At 40.5% G+C, this 22,564-nt stretch overlaps 1 protein-coding gene across 1 annotated transcript; it reads right to left on the bottom strand.

Moving 5' to 3' along the window:
• Positions 1-34: 34 nt before the first annotated feature.
• On the bottom strand, positions 35-21,726 carry ubr1 (ubiquitin protein ligase E3 component n-recognin 1). Its single transcript, XM_061744245.1, has 47 exons — positions 21,631-21,726; positions 19,619-19,878; positions 18,197-18,275; positions 17,620-17,730; positions 16,483-16,610; positions 16,258-16,396; positions 16,067-16,129; positions 15,821-15,944; positions 14,218-14,325; positions 14,035-14,123; positions 13,849-13,947; positions 13,392-13,549; positions 13,197-13,296; positions 12,943-13,071; positions 12,626-12,806; positions 12,478-12,530; positions 12,237-12,347; positions 12,077-12,142; positions 11,861-11,962; positions 11,693-11,756; positions 11,473-11,597; positions 11,321-11,373; positions 11,135-11,237; positions 11,008-11,056; positions 10,771-10,925; positions 10,557-10,656; positions 10,335-10,438; positions 10,158-10,238; positions 9,877-10,058; positions 9,559-9,767; positions 9,372-9,468; positions 7,184-7,336; positions 6,988-7,088; positions 6,777-6,876; positions 6,545-6,693; positions 6,407-6,462; positions 6,232-6,328; positions 5,283-5,350; positions 4,966-5,113; positions 4,694-4,778; positions 2,628-2,764; positions 2,435-2,543; positions 2,300-2,356; positions 2,117-2,194; positions 1,861-2,031; positions 1,622-1,723; positions 35-1,267 (listed from the first exon to the last, which is right to left on the bottom strand). Exons 1-47 carry the CDS (start codon positions 21,673-21,675, stop codon positions 1,126-1,128), a joined length of 5,220 nt encoding a protein of 1,739 aa, XP_061600229.1. The 5' UTR covers positions 21,676-21,726; the 3' UTR covers positions 35-1,125.
• Between the last annotated feature and the right edge of the window lie 838 nt (positions 21,727-22,564).

Here is a 22,564-nt window from a genome sequence, read left to right as displayed (position 1 = left end):
CAGTAAAATAATCAAAGAATGAAGTGACCATTCCTTTAGTCTACAGGTAAGCAATGTGTCTTCACTGACATAGGTTTATTTAAATCTGTTCACATGTTTTCAGGGCACTGCAACAAGCGGTTAGGGGAATGGCTTGGGTCTTTATTTCCACAGCCCGGAAGTCATGTAGAACTGTCAAAACAACACAAAGTAAATATATTCACACATACTTTCTTGAAATGGCAGAGGAAGACAAGAGTGACCGAAAGACGCATGGATCCTTTTTTAAATAAAATGTAAATTTCTTTAAATATTTCAGTATGTGGGAATTAAGTTAATATGGTCAAATGAAAAAAATGATCTGCTTCACAATAGTTCCTTCTATAAGTTTTAATGATTACAAACATGCACCCTTTTTGGCTTAAAATGTTTACAAGGGATCTCACAATATATCATATTGGAAATATTTGAATGTTATTCATTAAATAATTCTTAGCAGACTTTTTTTTCCTTTACTATAAAGAAATCTGAGTTTTAGAAAAATGGTGGCAAATGCGTGCTTATCATTATGTATATCTATACCACTGTGTACTTCTCAGAATACTTAATCTGAATTCAAAACGTTTATGGTGACGGCTAAATATGGGCCCATAACCTGGAGCATGTATACAATTAGGAGCCAAAAAGCAAAAACAGAAAAGTTTCACTGACCATGACTGAACCCTTCCACATGAACGTACCCTCCAAAACATCATAACCTAACAACTATTACTGAAAACAGATCATACGTTTAAACACAAAAACAAAACGCAAAGAAATGTCAGCATTACAGAGAGGAATCAAATCCAGGAACTAAAAAGAGAAACATGTTAGACTGCATTTGATGTTTGCTTTAATTTGAAGGAGCCTCTTTGCACATAATATCACTCTTGGAGAACCTCCTCCTCCTTACAATCAAAACTGGAACAAGGGGACCTCGGTTACATTTACATCCGTAAACCGCATGGTCGTTCATCTTTGACTGTCCCATCTCTCTGAAAGGAATCTGATGTCATTGATTGTTGAAACATTTAATTTGTGTGTGTGTGTATTGGGTGTACTGGACTGTGCTTAGCCATCTCCCAGCCACCACAGCTGGAGCAGTCATCACAACATCTGCCACTCAAGGGCAAACATAACATTGACAACCTCCAGGCTGCGGGCGATTTCCTCCAGGATGCAGTGCTGCTGCCACAGTTGGTTCAGCTTCCTGTAACGTTCTGGGCAAAGGTGCAATGGATTGCCCCGTCTGAAAAGTAAAACACGGAGAACTTAATGCATTCAAATAATTGAAATGTGTTGTGCGATATGATAACATAACGTAATTATCTGCTCAGATTAAGTTTGCTCGGCCCCAAACAACAAAGTTGACTTAAAAATTAAGATGGACGATGCAATGAAAAATATCCAGAAAAAGCAGGACATAAGCTACATAACTATGAAGGATTCTAAATATTCAAAAATTATATTTCAGAAACCTTTCGGGAAAACTTTGGAAGACAGTGTCCACTGGCATCAAGTTTAAGGTCGGTAAAGTCTAATATACAGGCAGCACAAAATGTACTGTGAGCAATCACAGTACAGGAGCAGTTCATATTCTTACCTAAGAAGATGATCAGTCTCCCCATAATCATCCAAGTAGGGAGCTGGGTAGGTGCTTCCTCGAGTCTTACTAGCCATCAGCACGATTTCACACTCTCTTATTCTGTAGACAATAAACCAAATGTCTTTTACATACGGCACATATCATTAAGGGGGGGGGGGGGAATGCCAATTGCAAGTGAAGACTGTAAAGTTGGAAAAACAACTGCTGTGCTCTGATATGCTGCATGGCTGACTAACCTTAGGAACATGCCCACGCCAGCGCCGCAAGTGGCAGCGTGGGCGGTGCAAGCGCCTACATTCTCCCCATCTAGCTTGCTGACACAGCAGGAGCTCTGTGAGCAGAGCATCGCCCCACAAAACAGGCACAGGGTCGGATGCTTTCTTTCATCATCTGTAGATTTCGGACACCTGCGGATAAAGTACGAAGAAGTCAAGAACGCCACAAATCCACAGAAAACTGGAGGATGGTGGTGTAGAGGACTTTGTCACTTACTGGAAATGGCTGGCTTGATTGAGAAGAACACTGTAATCCTCAGGAAGATCAATCAAACGATTCCTTCTCCTGGGATATCTTAAAAGAAAAAAAAAAGAAAGATTGGGTTTATTGACTGAAGAAAATTTCCTTTTACAAAAATAAATAAATACAGAACGAACACATAGAAAAGTTAAAGCCAACCTGACAATCTGGGATTTGCCTTTCATAGCTTTGGGTATGGCTGGGCTCCCACACCATCTGAACAAAACAAAACCTTTACAGTTACTAAAAACTCAGGCCTCCAGTGAGGACCAAAGCACCAATGTTTTCACCTACCTCTGCAGCAGTGGAGAGACGGTGTCTCTGTAGTCCTGGAAGAGCTGGAACAAATTGGTAGGGAGTGCCAAGTAACTGCATAGTGTCTCTACCAGTCCTTGAGATGCAACTATGACATAAAATACAAGCTTGAGTACACAAAGCTTCATATACTGTACTTCTTAATAACCTTATTCTTGACAGCTCCGCCTACCAGGAGTGCACAAAAGTTCCTCTGGTGGATGAACTCCCGTCAGGCAATTGAAAAAGAGAGCAGCACAGCGCAGGAAAGGTTCCATCCCCATCTTCACTCGTTGTGCTACAGAGCTGCCAGACAAATCTGGAAGCGGCCTGAGAAGCAAACCACAAAAAAATATAGATATGTGTTAAGGGGATTATATTATTCTGTACACACGAGCTAAAGCCATGGGACGGGCTTTGACAACAATGGAACCGGGAGCAATGAAGAATTATAATCTGAATCAGGTTTATTTGGCCAAGTCAGGTCAAACAAGACAGGGAATTTGACGCCGTTATTTTCGCTCACTATACAGTAAATAGGCAAATGACAGCTCTTAACATATATACAATTTTTAAAAAAGTTAAGCCATAATGAGAAGCATGTTTGAGGTCTAAACTTGCACAAGTATACCATCTTTTCACTGATGCATTTATAAAGGAACACCTTCAGAGTGGCAGAGAAATACAAACCGGATTCGGTTGAAGTTGGGAAATTGTGTAAAATGTAAATAAAAACAAAATACAACGATTTGAAAATCCTTCTCAACCTATATTCAATGGAATACACATATTTACAACATATTTAATGTTCAAACTGATAAACTTAATTGTTTTTTGCCAAATAATAATTCACTTAGATGGCTGCAACACGTCCAGTAGAAGTTGGGAAAGGTGGCAAAAAATACTGAGAAAAGCTCATCAAACACCTATTTGGAACATCCCACGTGTGATCAGAGCCTTCCCAAACATGCTCAGTCATTCACAAGCAAGGATGGGGCGAGGGTCACCACTTTGTCCACAACTGCATGAGAAAATAGTTGAACAGTTTAAGAACAACATTTCTCAAAGCAAAATTGCAAGGAATTTAGGGATTTCAACATCTACGGTCCATAATATCATCAAAAGGTTCAGAGAATCTGGTGAAATCACTGCACGTAAGTGCCACGGCCGGAAACCAAGACTGAATGGCCGTGACCTTCGATCCCTCAGACGATACTGCCTTAAAAACCGACATGAGTGTGTAAAGAATATCACCAAATGGGCTCAGGAAAACTTCAGAAAACCACTGTCAGTAAATACAGTTCGTCACTACATCAGTAAGTGCGGGTTAAAACTCTACCATGCAAAGCAAAAGCCGTTTATGAACAACATCCAGAAACACCGCCGGGTTATCTGAGCCCGAGCTCATGTAAAATGGACTGATGCACAATGGAAAAGTGTTTTGTGGTCTGATGAGTCCACTTTTCAAATTGTGTTTGGAAACACTGGACGTCGTGTCCTCCGGACCAAAGAGGAAGCGGAACCATCCGGACTGTTATCAATGCAAAGTTCAAAAGCTGCATCTGTGATGGTATGGGGGTGCATTAGTTCCCATGGCATGGGGGACTTACATTTCTGTGAAGGCAACATAAACGCTGAAAAGTACATACAGATTTTGGAGCAACGTATGCTGCCATCCAAGCCACGTCTTTTTCATGGACGCCGCTGCTTATTTCAGCAAAACAATGCCAAGCCACATTCTGCACGTGTTACAACAGCGTGGCTTCAAAGTAAAAGAGTCCAGGTTCTCCCCTGGCCCGCTTGCAGTCCAGACCTGTCTCCCATTGAAAATGTGTGGCGCATTATGAAGCGTAAACTACGACAGGGAAGACCCCGGACTGTTGAACAACTGAAGCGGTTCATCAAGCAAGAATGGGAAAGAATTCCACATGAGAACTAAGAGAATTAGCCTCCTCTCTTCCAAAACGTTTATTGAGTGTTATTAAAAGGAAAGGTGATGTAACGAAGTGGTAAACATGCACTTTCCCAACTTCTACTGCACGTGTTGGAGCCATGAAATTCTAAGTTAATTATTATTTGAAAAATAAAATAAAGCTTATGAGTTTGAGCATTAAATATGTTGTCTTTGTAGAGTATTCAATTGAATATGGGTTGAAAAGGATTGTCAAATCATTGTATTTTGTTTTTATTTACATTTTACACAATTTCCCAACTTCAACCGAATCCGGTTTGTAATAGGGTTATGAAAAGATCTTGTACCTTCCAGCAGCATACACTGTTGTGAAAAACTCTGCTGCTGCTGACGCCTCCTCCGTTTCTTCTCCATCCCCTACAACAGGGAAATCTGCACAGAAAGGAAATCATTTTAGCAGTGGCGGGCAGAAACAGAGACACACAGATAAATTCACGTCTTGTTTTTTTACCGTTGTATTGATGTCAGCCGTGAAATAAAAGCATACCCTTCAATACAAAATAAATAAAAGAAACAAGATCACGATATAACTTTTTGTTTTCCAAATTTCTGATAATACCTGTAGAAATCAAGAGGACCTGCACCATGTGAGCCATGGTGATCAGATGCAGGATGTACAAGTGGTTGTAGGTAGAGCTCACAGCGGACGGCTGCAGGTCCACAGCCTCCTCCTGGTACAGTGAGGGTATAGACAACACCAGCCCCACCTAGAAAAATATCACATGTGCTACTAAGAGTTTTTCACGTACAAACTTGGTTAAAAAGTCTCAAGTTTACCCAACAAGAGACTTAAAATTAATGACAGTAGTCATTACTTTTGTAAAAGGTATATGAAAATAAAAATGAAGGGAGATGTTCCCTTTAGGTGAAACCTACCAGAAGATGGAAGAAGTCTACCTCCACAATAGAAGGTGTGTTCTTTCTGCACATCACAGGCAGCAAGACTGAAAAGAGTAGTAGTAGTGCAATCAGCAAGGTTGCAGTGTACAGAGGTGGCACAGATGTTATCTTGTGAAGAATTTGAGTAGCCATCATGGGAAAAAAACATGAACTAACAAGTCAAAGGAAAGAGAGACAGTAACGGTAAACTTTAATTTGCTTTTCAGAAATAAGATAAATTCCCCAAAGAAAGCCAGAAACCGAGAGAAATCATGGACAAAGCTATAGGATTTCACTGCGTAATTAAACATCTGGAGCTGCGGTGCGGTTTCGCTGGTCAGAAATACATGAAGCTGCTCTATCCTAACAATTTGAGACCGACTGATCATTTTTTATGTTAGCTAAAAGACGTGCAGGCAGTCAGCTTTATGACAGACATGTGGACATACAGTGTCAATATAAATGCCTTTTTATTTTTATATTTGTGGATGCACCCAGATATAGGAACCTATAACGAAAAGAAAAACAAATGGTATCGGAACATCTCTAGTAAAAGTGCACGTATATTTATAAATGAAGTATATTCTTTCCAAAAACAAGGCAAATAAATAATCTGTGTTTATATCTCTGCAATAAAATAAAAGAAATTATAGTAACTTTGTTTTGTCTTGCTTTCCCAGGCTTTTATGACTTAGGTAATATTTGTAAGTGTTTTATGAGGCTTCTCTCTGAATAATACTTTATACATCTTTCTTAACTGAGACTACATTATGTTCACAGGACATCTGTGCACGACTTTAGAATATAGAATTGTATAAAATGAAACCTACCAATTCCATGATGGCATCTGTATTATAATTTCCTGATGGTTAGGGTGTCATAAACTTTATAAACATTACAAACCTAATTATGTTGAACAATGAGGATGATTTATTAGACCACTTACCCCCCATCATGTCTGTGAAATGCCTTTGGATGTCTGCCTGGGAGCTCTTGAGCCTCTGCGATGCTGAAAACTGAACAATAGCCTTCAGACCTGCAAGCTGAAATAGAAAAAAATCACAACTGCATTATATTAATTTGAATGCCAGCCTGCCCCCCAAAACGTCTTTGTGCCTAACCTGTCTGTTTTGTAAAGATCCAAATAGTGGCTTGTTGTCCTCCTGCAGGATGTTTTCTATAAAAACAAGCACAGCTGAATGAAACGCACACGTAAACAAACGAAAACATAAAGTGACACAACCCACATGGTATTGTACCTATTGCCTGAATCGTGAAGGCACAAGTGTTCCAGACCATGAGGGGCACACGCGGGCAGAGCTCATTGGGTGCCGTCTTCAATCCCACTCTGTGGACTGTGGTGGCACACACAACTAGCATATCGGTGATGCTGTCTGAGAGCTTTCTCCTACAAACCAAAAGCAGAAACGTCAGGGTGGTCTGCTCTGCTGTGGAAGAACATTTCAGTATTGAAGGTGTTGTGTGACTCACGGTTCTTGTACTCCATAGCTTAGAATGGATCTAAAGTCTGACGGACCTTCTCCGCACAGGCTACTACTCCCATTACCACCATCACAATCTGCATTGACATCTGCAAAAGAAATTTTAAATAAGAAATCTGAGAACATTTGTCCCTCACCATCTATTTTCAACACATCAGCGAAGAGAGGGCATGGATTGCAACTGCTGCATTTCTTCTTACCGTTATCCTGAGTGACTGATTTTAGGCCTTTAATCCTGGCAGAAAGGATCTGAATCCAGCGAGGCAGTGTCAAATGCTGTCTTATCATCTCTGAATTCTCACTACACAGAGAACACAAACATTATATAAACCTCTGTACATTTTTACAAACTACACAATATTAAAAATAGCTCTGAAGAATGTGGACCAAGCTTACTGGTTAAATGTTAGTGGCTCTAATGGGATGAGAGGAACCACAGTATTGCACAGAGACTTGCACAATGGACACAAGTACTCTCCGTTCTCCAGGTCAACGATCAGCTCAGCATGGAGCCGGTTCCTGGTTGTATTTTGGACTGCCTCAAAATATCTGTAAAATGCAAACCAAAACAAAGGAGGTAATAAACTGTTAAATATGCACTCAAACCTTCAATTAGTATGATATTCAATCAGAATCAGCTTTATTGGCCAAGTTAGAACATGTAAGACAGGGAATTTGACTCCGGTGGGGCTGGGCGATATATCGAGATTTTAATATATATCGATATATTTTCAAACGCGATATGGTACGAGACAATATCGTTTATATCGATTTAAAAAAATAAATAAATAAATAAATTGAAATTTTTTATTTTGATATAGCTTATTTGGTGACAAATTGACTTGAATGTTTTATTTGAGATTTGCACAAATGTTTTGTTATTTGCACAACTGTCAACCTCAGTGGAAAAGTCTGCCTGTTACTCTCTACATTGTATTAATTGCACAGTGTATTTTAATTTAATTGTTATGCAGGAAAGGGATATTTGTTTTATTTTATTCAAGAAGCATTTTTATTCTCTATATGCAAGCAGTTTATTTTTATTTAATTTGTTTTATACATTTTGATATTGTGCAGACCTCTGTTAATAAAGGAACCTGTGTGACATTTGGCACGAGGCTTTGTATTAAAACTGACTGTTTTTTTAAGGGTTTGCCTCAGAAAAAAAATGAAGCTAACAGAGATGCTATGCTATAATGCTTTGGGGGAAACCCCAATTATGGCACAGAAAAAATATCGAGATATATATCGAGTATCGCCATTCAGCTAGAAAATATCGAGATATGACTTTTGGTCCATATCGCCCAGCCCTAGACTCCGGTTAACACCGTTGGCAACCATTTTTCACGGCGCCATCTTCGAGAAAGGAAGACATCTTTACACTGTGTATAAATACACAAAAAATGAAATTGCATGTGGGTGTGGGGGGTGGGTGAGTGGAGGGGAGGGGGGGATCCCGGCACGGTACATCCAAGTGAGCGCCGCCTTCGTGGCGCTCCGACCTGGTGACTGTGTTAGGGGGGGTGATACGAGGGGAGCCGGGGAAGGCGTTGAAGAGTGTGTGAGTGGTAAGTCTGTGAACTTTGCCCCAGATCTACTTCCTCAGCCATTGTCCTTGATGTTATCAGACGGCTCGGTATAGTTCTCGTACAGGTCCACAGGTGTCCTGAGGGGAAGGGGAGGGCTAGTGGGGGCAGAGCATCTTGTTTTCATTCCTCCAGGGAGATTGTGACTGGCCACTGCCAAGCCGCACTGTCATGGTAAAATTGTAGAATCAACGATTTCATTTGGGTCTGGCTCCAGAAATTTTCCGTCTGCCTTAATTCTCTGGTTCATCAATGGCGGCTCCAAACAGAAGAATTTGTAGTCAATTCCCGCCAAGCTGAGCTTCCAACTTCTCCAAGGTCTTTTCCATCCTGCCCATGAGTTCCAAAGCCACAGCTAGCCTGTGATTCTGTTCAAGAATCGCATCCAGCTTGCGATTTTGCTCCCCCGACGTTAGAGTCTGAGTGTTGGTCGCACAGCTTATCCCTTCAGCCACGTCAACAAGCCCTGAAAGGGCCAGAATAGCTATCGACGATTTCCAAATTTGCTGATATGCCAGGTAACCGCCAGCTCCAAAAAGCAGAAATCCTGTTATCAGAAATCCAATTATGAAGGCATGTTCAACATCCTCGACCGACAGTATGGACAGACACACGATCCACCACATCTTCCAGGAGTCCATCGTGTATCCAGCAGCAAACGTCCCGCCGGGGCAAGAGGGCTCCCATTTGCCCTGTGTTCTGGTTTAGAAAAGTTGGTCCATTGCACTGAGAGACCAGCTAACCAATTAGATGATTGTAGAAAGTTTCAGAGGATGTGAAAAGAGAGGCTCCAAAAGAGTGACAATTCAGGACAAGACAGAGAGCAGCAGCAGGGCAGATAGGGAGAGAGCGGGAGTAGAAAAGCATCTGCCTTCACCAAGAGCAGGAAGAAGAATATACAATGAAAATGTATTTGATAAAAAATACATAAATACAAAAAAAAAGGATTCTTCTACCCCCCCCTCCCCCCCCCCCCTTCTTTTTTTCTAGTTACTCACTTCTGCCAACATGTGGCGTGCATAACATGTCCACAGCTGCCAGTGTGGGTCCCCACAGCGAGTTCAGGAGGCATGAAGAGGGGATATGTCCCCGGCCCTTTAAGTGACACATGCAATAAACAGACGTTTACCATTACAGCTGGGACTCGCACAGATTACATGGTATGACTGGTGGCTGGATACTGACCGTCTGCTCTGTTGGTCGGTATCTTTCCTCTGCACTGTGTCAGCACGGTGGACCTCTGGACACACGCCGTCAGTACCATGGCTGGAGCCTGAGCTAAAACCTCCTGCTCCTCTTGGCACAGAATGCAGGTGAGAACTTCCCTTTCAGGGGGAGTGGACCCTCTGTTAGGCCCGATGGCTATGCAAAGCTCCCTCTGTTTCATAGCGCCACTGGAGAAATAAACATAACCCAAGCTAAGAACTAACAACTAACTAACTAACTAACTTCAACAAAAGTGCTTGATAAACACCGGCGTATATCTGGAATGGCTCTGCTCACCTCTCATTGGCTGTTACTGGTTCTCCTTGTGTCCCACTTTCAGGCATGTTGTCATACAGCATCTTGTTCGACTCAATGAAGTTCTTCTGCATCGCTGACATTTGGGCCATAATCTTCTGCCGGTGGAGCTTGGCTGCCTCTGCTTTCCTTTTTCGCTCAGCTTTCTCTTTGTCATGCACACTCTGAATCAGCAAAAAACGAGTCAGAGAGTAGAGGGTCCAGTGTACTCTACGCAAACTATATTTGAGCATGTTTAATTTTTTTTTTTTTTTTTTCCTTACCTCCTCTGGCTTGGAGGTGTCCATGGTCACTGATGCTGTCGGACTGGACTTCTCTCTAAGGCACTTGATAACCTCAAACATCTAGAACAAAATAAACATATCAGGCTTAAATGATGGCGAAAATTGTTCAACATGTGTGAAACTATACGCAAGGACAACTGACGCTTGATAGAATACCTGCAGAAGCCATTTGATAGTGTCTTTTTGAGCTTCAAGGGAGGGCAGAGCCTTAGTCTTGGACAACAAGAGGAATACAGACTTCCCATGTTCTGAACCAACTCCTGCAAGAACCGAGTAAATATTTATGTAATAAAAAACATTTCCCGCTCACAGTATTGACAGCTATGAGAAGTTATCAGTCAATGTTGACAACAGTGATTGTTTTTTTATTAAACTCACTGTGGGCCTTGAGGCTGAAATCAAAGGCCACTTCCTCCACGGTGCTATCCTCGAGCTGTGTTTTTTCTTCCAGCAATGCTTGACCAATCAGGTGTAGAGCCTGTGTGATCGACAGGGAATTATTTTGTTAAATTTGAATTCTTTGGAAAAGGATTCATTTACAGGAGGATGGGTTTAATGAGAAGAGAAAAAAAGAAATGAAAGCAATTTATACCCTTTGGATCATGGCCTCTGTCCAGTGAGTAGGTTGGTCCTCGACAGATCTCAGCAGGATTTGTCTTAGGATGTGGACGAAAATGTCACAGCAGAGGAGGTGGACGACACTGGAGAACGCTGGGCAAAACGGTGGAGGCACTGGGGGGCGCAGAGCTAAGTGCACACACAATGTTGTTACAGCTGAGGCATTACATACAGCGACATAATCAGACTCTTCTTTTCCCTTTCAAGTCACCTTTATCGTTGCCCTCCTGAGCTCTCCTCTTCTTCTGAGACTCATCTGCCTGCAACAGATGTAAATCAACCAAATAAACAGGGCTTCTATGAACTAAATGTCATTTTAATCTAAGTCACTCCACTACCTTGCTGTGCTGCGATCTTGAGTAATGATAGAAGAAGGGGTTGAATTCTTGTAGTTGTTCTTTTTTTACTTCATATAAGCCATGTCCTGACACTCCTGGCTTTCTACAAACAGAAACAGGATCAAATCAATTAAAGCTTCTATTCTCAAGGAACATTTATGTGCCGTTTTTCAGTCTTATGCTTACTTGAACGTAGCAACTTTGGCGATTACTGCCTCCAGGCCTGTTTCATGGCTTTCCTATAAAGAAGACATGTTAACAGACTTGTAACAGGTCATCCCTCCTGAATGCAATCAAATGTCTTCTATCATTAATAAATGTGGGGTTATGACGCTTACATTCTCGGGCAGGTTCTTAACCAGACTGCTATGAGCCATGGGCTCAGTGCACAGCAGATGGATGACCTCCCTCATTGTCACATCGTCTTTGGTCACCTGACTGATTCCAGGAACGTAGCGCTCACCTGGACATACACCAACATTCAGATGAAACACAACCATACAGTTTAAATTAAATTAAGCAATACTGAAAGCCGATGAGAGAAAAGTGAAACCGTACCAAATACGACGATTATCAGGTACAGCATCTCCTCTGTCAAACGGTTCAAATGCATCAATTCATCCTGGAAGTGTAGAAGTCTTTTTTTTATTGATAAGAAAAACATCTGGTGCCACAAGTTTTCTGTTTTTCTTTCCTGAATTAATGATTGTTAAGGTGTTTACTTGCCTGATCGTTGCTTGAAAAACTTCCATTGAAATATTCAAAGAGCTCAAATCTCAGTAAGATCAGCATAAGGAAGTGGTTGGGATCCATTTTGGAAGCAGCTATCTGCAAACAACATAAAGTGGGACACAAGTTATTGCCATGTTGTCAAGATCAAATGTAAACAATGACAGAATGGAAAAAAAAAAAGAAAAGTGCTGTAGGTTAACTGATGCCCACCTGAAGCATGACAACATCTTTATCGTACATCTCGTCTCTGCATTTCACATCTTGATAGTAGTAGACCTGTTCAAGTGGTAAAATATTGAATTCCTTATTCTTTGAAGGACAGAAGAAATGTAAAGCAGCAGCGGAACAATAACAAAGAACTCCCGTCTACCTGGCTGACCAATGACAGTCCATTTCTCCTCCACATTTCAGCCGAGACCTGCGCAGCCAGAACCACACAGCGCAGGGGATGATCTACAAGCTGCGTGAAGTCATACATTTCCTGCAGCAGACAGAAAAAAACCATTAACCACTCTTTAGCATTAACTGATGAAACATGTTTGGGTTTTTTAAGCAAGTATGAAAGAGTACTTCAGGAAAAAATGAATAAATCCTGTGTTTATGTCACTTACAGCATTATTCAGGCGCTCGATTGCTCCTGTTCCACACAGAAGGACATACAAGCCTGTGGATCAAAATGTTCAGAGTTATTAGGTCCTATCATACAAAAAAAAAAAACACTTACTTAACACTGCTTGTCTTATACATTAGTTTTCCTACCGGCCAGTAACCTGGAGATGGGAAGGTGTATACTGACGGGCGCCTGAGAGACTTTGTAAGGACGAACATTGAGGATGTGTTTGCACATGTAGTAGTCTTTGGGCTCCTTATAGAAGGGTTGGTTGTTGCATTGCATCAGGACCGTGTGGCACTCCTTATATGCAAGCAGCAAGATGTTCTCCTGGGGAGCAGCAAACATGAGCAACATCTGAGTGCATCTGCCTCTCCTGACATTTATCCATTTCAACTGAACAAATGTGACAAATGGGATTTTTCTGAATCATTCAAGTGCCACTGCACATTGGGTAGCAGCTCACATCAGAAGAACACCAGTCCTGAAACATGGCAAGAATGTGACGGAGCTGGATCTGGAGAGAAAACCCAGCTTCCCACTCTGGCTCCACCGCAATGTGTTGTCCAAGCTGCCGCATCACTTCTTCCATACCCTGATATAGAAAGACAGTAAGGAATAACCAAGTATCTGCTTTGTACAGTTACCACAAACTGGTTTAATAGTACTAGCATATTCAACCATATCTAAATAATGAATTAAGACTGGAATAAATAGTACCTGCATGCAAGTGAGAAGCCCAAGAAAGACTTTGAATCCCTCTAGAAACTCTACCCGCAGCTCCTCAGTCCATATTGAGGGTTTACTGATCAGAATATATCTGAGAAAATAGACAAAACTTTTCTAAGTTAAAGATTAAAAACCAATAACAATAATCAAATCAGGACCCAAAACAAATATTCATGCTTTAACTACCTAAGGTCATGAAAGATGACTTGGATGCGCAACAACTTGTCTGAGTTGTAGCCCAGGAAGAAGAAGCGATTGTTAATATCAAGATGTTCCCGCAGCATTTCTGAGATTGTCCCAACAATCACTTTAATGACGTTGCCCTCTTCGATCAAGTGTCTGGCCTAGGAGAAAAACAGGGAAGCATAATGACTCAAGGAATATTCTGATTACTTTTCTTACTTATAAAAAACACAATATTGTTGTAGTTACCTGTATTCATGTGTACACTTAAAACAAAAGTTACATTTTAAGCAAAATCTATTAAAACACTGTTACAAATTCAGCTTTCCCTTATTTTGTCCCTTTTCAAAAATCATCATTTAGCCACCTTTCACGCAAAGTGAAACATGTCCTATTAAATATGTTGGATACAACATGTGGATACTGTACAGGCTGTGTTACTGCAGGAAACAAGACTCACTAATGTGGGAACAGTGAAGATCTGAACGGACAGAGCTGTGATGGATATACTTCTTTCATGGTCATCATTAATGAAGTCCTTCTGCAGCTGCTTGTAGTACTGAATTAAAGAAAAATTAGTAATATTTTAATGGAAGAACAAAAAGAACCAAGACTCTACTTCCTTGTTTTTCCACTGTTTGCTTACCTTTGTAAACTCAATTGCAAAGAGTCTCTTAAATTCAGCATCCATAAGCATGCTACAGAAAATCAGCTCATGTACTACCTTGCGAGCGCCTTAAAAAAAAAAAAAACAACAACATTAGCGTCACACAGAAATCAGATGATGGTTAAACTACCGTGTATGAAAATAAAGCTCATGTTTTCTTACCTTTGTACATCTTGGCATCATGCAGCATGAGTCTGCTGATGAGACAAGGCTGATCCCCGTCTGCACTCGGCTCGAGGGCCACCTGGCAAAAGACCTGCCGGAATCCCGCTGCACGAGACACACGGGGTACAGTCATCCAACTATATATCTACAATTCTGTGCTGAAGTACAAAAACCAAGGCATAAAAATCTAATGAAGCCATCAAGGAAGTGTGATCCAGGAATAGAGGTTGGACAACACTGTGGAAGCATAAAGATTTTATCATTAAACTGAGATGTTCCTTCTTTGATAGTAATAAGTGCTTCAAAAAGTGGAGGAAGAGAGTCAAGTAAGTTATGCACACTTGGCAGAAAAACCTTAATTACAATTCTCCAGTAGAACCTGTTTGAACGCCGTCAGACATGATGAAAGTGAAAATCAGCTCCCTGCTTGCTACTTAAAAACACACCAATGATATTTGACTCAGTTCAAATCTGATGACTGCAGAGGCCAAAGTGTTACACATCACTGCCCTCCTCTTCATGCTAGTTTGGTCAGCCAAAACTGATACATAATGGTTAGACATAAGCCTTCCTTACAGCATCATTACAGGATCAAGACAATTCCAAAATGTGGAAAGATATAGGGTGCTTTCACACCTGTGGCCCGTTTGTTTTGTTCCGATTCAGGGGCTGAATCGATACAGTTGTTCCGTTTCTCGTTCGTTGGGTTTGTGTTCATAAGGCAAATGTCTGTACCGTTTCAAAGCTGATAACAAATGCCATGCGCGAACCAGCTGCTCTCTGATTGGTCAAATGAATGCAGAAGGAGTTTCCTCTTCCGCACCCCGGCATAAACAGCACGCCCCTTTCAGCGCAGCACAGACCGCAGCCGCCGGCTTTAGGCTGATTTATGGTTCCGCGTTACAACAACGCAGAACCTACGGCGTAGGCTCTGCGTCGATTTAGCGCGGAACCGTAAATCAGGCTTTACCCATTCATTTATGGCGGGCGAGAGGCCGCCTGCCGCAGCCGGGTTTGCGCTGCGCAAACCCTGCCCGAATTGAACATTTTTTAATTTCACCGTGCCGCGCTGGGAAGACATCTCGGCACGTCAAATAGGAGAGAAGGTGATGGTAAGGTGATTTTCACACTACAAATAAAAAAAATTAACCGTTTCAGGTCTCGAATGGAATCGGGCCGAGACCACCTCTCCTAGGTGATCTCGGCTCGCTTGTTTTGTACCGTTTCAGAGCGCGATTGCTGGGTTCACATATAACAAACGTTCCAATCTTTAGGGAGAAACGTTCCCTGTTCCGGAACAACTGCTTGAAACGGGACAGGTGTGAAAGCACCCATAGTCAAAGATACATCCATCCAAGCCAGGATTATTGCATGAATTTGTCCAAAATTTGATGGGTGATTCATCAAAAAAAGACCCGCTTTGAATTTGGAAGATGACACATTTTGATAAATACTAATGTACTGATGAGAAGAACATGTCTTAAATTATCTTTTCAAGTACAAGGTGTTCACAGGGGACATTATGGGATTTGTGTTTCCATTGGAATTCTCACATTTTCTTTTCTGTACAACCCCTTGATAAAAAGAGTGATTTCAGCACCTGAATAACCAATGATCTTCTGGAACCAGGAGCCAAGGCGGATCACAAACGTTTGATGAGCCATTATTGCTGCTTGAAGGATTTCCACACGGAGCGGTTGCAGGGAAATGTGCTCAGAATTGGACTGTAATATAGAACAAAAATGATTGGAACTCTCTTTGAAAAGTAAACTTTTTCAGCAGCGACTTATTCTGAATTTCTGAAATAAAAATTAAAAGAGTTAGATAGTAAGAGGATGTGATTTACCCTGATTAGATCCTTTGCTTGCTGGCAGGAACGAAAGGTTCCTCTCTTGACTGCTCGCCGACCCTGTGCAAAAGTTAACAATAATGACATAAAGGGATAACTGGATATTGATATGGTGAGTATAATCATGTATAAAATATTGAAGTAATCCAAAGAATAATTCATAATTACAAAAAAAAGCTACAAAATACCTCTTTGTCAATGAGTGTTGTGTGTGTTTGAGCCTCAGTTTGATCACAGTTAACAGAGCGCTGCAGGGTGTAGATCACATGGTCGTATGAGTGGTGCTCATCATTGTACAGTACACAATAGTAAGCATTTTCTTTTGTCCTGCAAGGATAGAGAAAAAACTTGTCAAATTTGAGCCAAGCATTTTGCATATTAAGTGCATTTGCATGTGATCTGATGGGCCGTACTGTGGCTGGAGTTCAGCTGATAGCTCAAAGTGTTCTTCCCACACCAAAAACTCTGTGATGTAGCTCAGCAGGACTCGGAACAGTCTTTCAGCACGTTCATATAACTCAGGGTGCAGCACACATTCATCCTGCAAAATGAAATAAGACATTTTTATTTCTTGAAACTCTTTAAGTCAGTGCAGCAGAACATTACATTACATTGAGTTAAGAGCAAAAAACAATGAGAAATTCACTACATACATACAAACTGAGGCAATTCTGGCATTTTTAAAACTTGTTGCAATAACTCTGATAAAAATCTAATTTCCTGTATCCCAAACAGTGAGTTTATGTGATAATGAACCAGTCTAAATGTTTTTCTTTAATAAGAGCAAAAGAAGCAGCAGTCCTTGTGACATTAATATCAAATCCCCTGGGAGCAAACATTTGACATACCACCACAATGTTTACAAGAAATAGCTGACATTTAACACAAAAGCAAACACGAGACGCAGTGAGCCTGTTTTCATGAATATCAATGGCATATCATGGTGGGAGAGTAAGATAAGGATTCTATCAGTCTGTAAATAAGACGTCAGACAGAGCAAAGTGGCTTTTGGAGTTTGTAGTGGACAAAAACTTGCACTCATGTGTTGCGTGAATGTTTTTTAAGAACGGGTTCAGATCTAGTGTAGCAAACAAAAACCAGAGCAGAGCCAGGGACGTTAACAGGACCAGCTGCTGTTTATAGAAAAAGGCACAGACCTGTCGAGCAGTATGTGTGCTCAAAGCCAGCGTGTATGATCTTATCAGAGGTAAGCCTAAACACTGATCAGACAAAAACAAAGGAGGCCTGACACGTCTGCTGAGAGGCAAACCAGCTCCGTTTAGCAGCTGCACAGTTCAGTAGCTTATGAGAAACAGACAACTCTCTTACAATCAGTCAAACAATTTATAATTCTAGATTATAGCTAATTCTTTCAGTTGATATAGTACATCAAAGGGGTTTTATTTCTAATTTCCGGAGCCAAAGTTACAGCCAAAAAGAGCAGCATCCAAGACTAAGATGGGAAAATAAGCATTCTAGGGTTCACTGACACAGAATGGGACAAATACATCCCTCCCACATCTTTCTTTCCTCTCCGTTATGTAACTCACCGTTACCATGGCAGTGGCTCCCCCTGGGTCGTGTTTGGAGCAACAAGGGCCAATCTTCCAGGCCTCTAAATCTCCACAATCACAGAACCCCCCGCCTGATGATGCATGCATCTGGAAAGGATTTTTTTTTTTTTAAAAGACATGTGAGTCACTGAGGGACGGATAAATGACAACTGTAGTTTTGTGTGCACACTGTGTGTACATCAAGTTAGAACAAATACTATACAACACTGAAATTACAACATGAAAGATTAACTCTGAAATCACTAAGTCTTAAAAGATCTACTTTACAAATAGATTTGCTTGCCAGGCTAAATGTAAATATTGTAATTCCAGCCTTGAATATCCAAAAGTAAACGGGTAAAAGCTCTGCTGAAGATAACCAGGCCAAAACATTTACACGTTTGGTAAAACAAATGAGATTTGTCTAACTTGTCCTACAGTTTAAATGAGCCACCCATTTATTTTCAGCTATCCAGTGAAAGGAGTGCATTTTTTTCTGAAAAAATGTGTCTTTATTCAAGGTGGAACTTTTTACTAACTGTGACAACATACATGTTTATATATTAGCACCAACCTTGTAGCGATGGCTTTTGTGCACACTATCCTGAAAGCAGTCCATGCACAGGACACAAGTGGGATCTATTGCACAATCCCTGAAAAAAGACGGAAGACATAAATGAAGGTTTTCTTTGTACTTGATTAAGCAAAGACCAACACAAGTCTACAAGCTGCAAAACTCAACATTCAGTTTACATTAAACACCCGCAGTGCCAATAGTAAACACAAGTCTTGTTTTTTGTTTGTTTTTACCCCTTCGTAGTGTCTCTCATTGCTAATTTTAACTACTTAATCAAGAATTAGAAAAAACACTGCAATATTTGTTTTCAAATACAAGTCTTTACTTTGAATGACGTGCAGAATTTTATTCATCATTTATTATTTCATATTAAGATTTTTGATTAAGTTACTGACATCATGCAGTTCCTTCACAAGTTACCGTAATATCGCAATAGCAAACCTAAACTGCAATTTTCACATAAGCTACCGGTATATTCATCTGTCTCTTGCAGAAATAGAAAACAATAATAAAAAAAAAAAGGATTCAAAATTTAGATTGTGGATTTAAGAAGTCAAAAGTAAAAAAAACAGAAATACTTAAACAGCAATTTTGTTCAATGCAATGCCCTGAATTGATTTGGGATAACCCTCTGTTGTACACTCACATGGTTCATGTGCAACTACACCAGAATATGGCTTTTTGAATCAATGTCCACCGTACTGACTACTATGCATGAAAAAGTTAATAACCTTGAATTATATTTTAACGTAAACATGCACTCATCCTTTTCACTTGTCAAAACAAGGGCTCTTATTATCTCTCTATAAGCAACAATACACTAGTACAGCAATTTAATTATTATAAATAAAGCATATTATTGTTATTATTATTTTAATCATTATTCTTAAGGGGTTATAATGTAAAAACATTGGAAGCCCCTTATTGCATTTTCTTCTTATTCAAATCATTATTATTATTATTATTATTATTACTGTTTGAAATGTGTGCAGCATACTGAAACCCAAGAGTCTTGTCATAAACTATTCATTTTAAACACTCATTTTTAACAGCCTAAATACTGTGGGATTGTAGCATAATTAGCTCCCCGTCAAAATAAAATCTATTAAGGCCAAACTATTCTCAGTTCAAGCACACGATGATGGTGGTGTTTCTTTTTTTCTGTCTTTAATTTCTGCAGTTTTATACCTTGCCCAGTAATCTTAGTCCAATTGTTGTATTTGTAATACATAAGTATGTTTGATGCTTACAACCCTAACAATAGTTTCAACAGAGTGCATGGTCCAACAGATGTTGCAATTTAGCCCCTAGTAACTATAATCAATATGAGCAACACATCTGTAATATTTTACCCAACCGATGACAAGTTATTTTAGTTACAACTTATTCATTATGGAGAATCAGAGGCTCTGTTCAGACCTGCAGGAGTAGACAGTCTCTCCCTCTTTGAACACACGTCCACAGAGCTGTGAGGAAGTGCTGTCCTGCTTGAGCTTCTCCAGACCCTCCTGGGGATGCTCTCCAAAAATGAAGCACTCCAGAGGGTAGAGGAGACGGCTCTGCATGAGCTCCTCTTCTTCTTGAGGGCTGAGTTCCTTTTTCAGACAGAAGATCTGCGGCACCTGCTCCTTCAGATACCTGAGCATCTCTGCTCTGCTGTCTGCAGCCTCCAGCCATTTCTGCAGGGCAAAAGAGAGGAGAACAACCGGTTTGATCTCTGCTGTCTACACTTATTGACCCAAAACTCTATCAATTTAATAAAATGATCATAGTAGCGCTCTGCAACTGTAGAGTAGGGCTCTGCAACTGCATACGACTGTAGACACCAACAAAGAAACCAATAATTAGGGGTGGGCAAAAATATTGATACGGCAATATATCGCGATACATAGTCTCCCGATATGATATCGATATTCAATGTATGTATCGCGATATATTGGCGTATCAATATTTTTGCCCACCCCTAGCTGCACTTTATTTTGTGATTTCAGTGTGGGTGAGACACTGCATTTTATTTTTGTCATTTTAAGTCAGGGGCAAGTAGCTGTACTGTATTTTTGTGATTTCAATTTCAGTGTGGGTGAGACACTGCATTTTATTTTTGTCATTTTAAGTCAGGGGCAAGTAGCTGTACTGTATTTTTGTGATTTCAATTTCAGTGTGGGTGAGACACTGCATTTTATTTTGAGTATTTTGTATCTAAGAATAATGCACACACTGCACTTTTCATTGTGTTTCAGTGTGTTTTTTTCATGCAAATATGTTGCATAATTAAAATGGAAAGTTTGAATTACATTGTTTTGACTCAGTCTGTCCAATGCATTATCACTATCATCTGATGTACATATATACAACTTGGATTTTAAGATGTGTAATGCATTTTTCGATTTTTTGGTGAACTATGTAGAATATTGCGATATATTGGGATATATCGCAAAATCGGGAAATCGCAATTTGTATCGTATCGTGGCTTAAGTATCGTGATGCGTATCGTATCGTGAGGTCCTTCCCAATACCCACCCCTACCAATAATACAATTTACCATTGTCTGATATGGTGCACTATAATATTTCCATAACCCAAAAAGAGGTTGCTACATCTGATAAAATGCAAAAATTTTTACAGTAACAAACGACAACCATGAATGCTGAACTGAAAAAAAATGGTGTTTGTTTAGGTAAACCTAAGCAGCTGAAGGTGGCTGGACACTTGCGAGGGGGGTAAACCTCGCCAGACCATATGAAAGTTTACAAACCTAATAATTCGGGCACGCCTGACAAATCTGTGCAGCAAGAACACAAAAAGGTACTTTGATGATTTCGACCCCGAAGCTTTGCTATTGCTTAGACAACAGTGCCAACCACTGCAGCACTGTCCTGCCTGCAGTCCACATGTACTGAATAATACATACATGAGTTAATACCAGATGGTAAACACAAATCACCGACTCAACAACACACACAGCAACCAAGTATCAACTCCACCAGTTTCACTTTCGCACTTTCAACAAATTGAACACTGATTTTTTTGTATTTTCTTTTTTTTAAAGAAAGCCAAAGTAAAAAAATCAGAAACTCATGTCAAAGCGATTTGAACAAAAGCCACCAGTGAAATATCAGACCGGAGCTTATTACTGAAAACAATAGATGTCTCTCTCTACCTCTCTGTCGCTCTGACATGGATGTCTACTCAAACAATCCTGTTGCCAAATCCACTAACATGAAGCCATTGTTGGTTAGACGTAAACACCTTAAATTACTTTGAAGCTCGTCAGGCAGCTAGCCCTGAGGAGCTACCAGTGCTAGCATGTTTGGTTCGGTATCTTGTCACTACGTGATAAACCCGCATTATACACAGGCTTTATAATACACTGTACTTCACTGTCCTGCCTGCAACCGCTGTCAGCAACATGTCTTATCTGAGTATCATACCTTACTGAGCTCCAGTCCGTCAGGCGAGTTCCCACTCTCCGCCATATTCCCTGCTTGTGCCGTAAAGGCGGAGGAGAGTTTCCTGCGCGACCGAAACGAGCTGAATGGCGCTGCGGCGCAGTACCACGCCCCGGCCACCAGGGGGCGCTGCGGCGCCGGACCCGGCCACGACCACCAGGGGGCGCTGCTGCGCAGTACCAGGCTCCGGCCACCAGGGTGCGCTGCGGCGCCGCGGCGCAGATTCACAGAGTTTATTACAAATTATTTCTTTTCTTTTCTTTTCTTTATTCAGCACAGTATAAAAAACAGAACAAGTAACATACAAATGTAAAAGAGTGATTTGTAATGTGCTAGGCTGAGGCAAAAATCCCAAGGGGCTTATACGAGGCCTCTACCTATGTAAAATACAGCAAAAGATTGTACAAAGATTTAAAATATGCAGAATACATGATTGCAGTCTAAAAACAAAAACAAAGCAAATAAACAGCAGCATGAATAGAATACATGGTATCTACAGAAAAAAATAACAAAATCTAGAAATATCATTATGTAATATGATCAATTAAATGTGCACTGAGCTTATGTTTAAAATTTTTGAATGAAGTAGAGGTAGACGAGATTGCGGTATAGCTGTTCCATAACTTGGCTCCCCTGTATCTGATGGAGAACTGACACAAACCAGTACGGAACTTTGGGAGATTTAAGTGATTAAGGGAATTTAAGTGAATTTAAAAACACAAATACAGATAACAATCAATCAATTGGTTTGTAAAATGGGACTCCCCAGAAGCTTACTGTAGCTTATGAATAGGGGCCCAGTCACACAGCAAAACAACTATAAATTACACATATAATACATATACATATAATAACAATATAACCAGTACTGGAGTTGAGGGGGGATGAGGGTAAAAATAAAAACGGTCAAAATCAT

The sequence above is a fragment of the Cololabis saira genome, chromosome 16, assembly GCF_033807715.1.
Source record: "Cololabis saira isolate AMF1-May2022 chromosome 16, fColSai1.1, whole genome shotgun sequence".
Classification (NCBI taxonomy): Eukaryota; Metazoa; Chordata; class Actinopteri; order Beloniformes; family Belonidae; genus Cololabis; species Cololabis saira.
The sequence above is the reverse complement of the archived record's forward strand: the minus strand, read 5'-3'. Positions and strand labels throughout refer to the sequence as shown.

Excerpts from the sequence above, each read along its gene's own strand:
- ubr1 (XM_061744245.1), bottom strand. The coding sequence starts at position 21,675 with ATGGCGGAGAGTGGGAACTCGCCTGACGGACTGGAGCTCAGTAAG. Across the intron at positions 18,276-19,618 it reads GAGACTGTCTACTCCTGCAG|GGATTGTGCAATAGATCCCA; the intron begins GTCTGAACAGAG and ends GTCTTTTTTCAG. Across the intron at positions 16,397-16,482 it reads TCAGCTGAACTCCAGCCACA|GACAAAAGAAAATGCTTACT; the intron begins GTACGGCCCATC and ends CTATCCTTGCAG.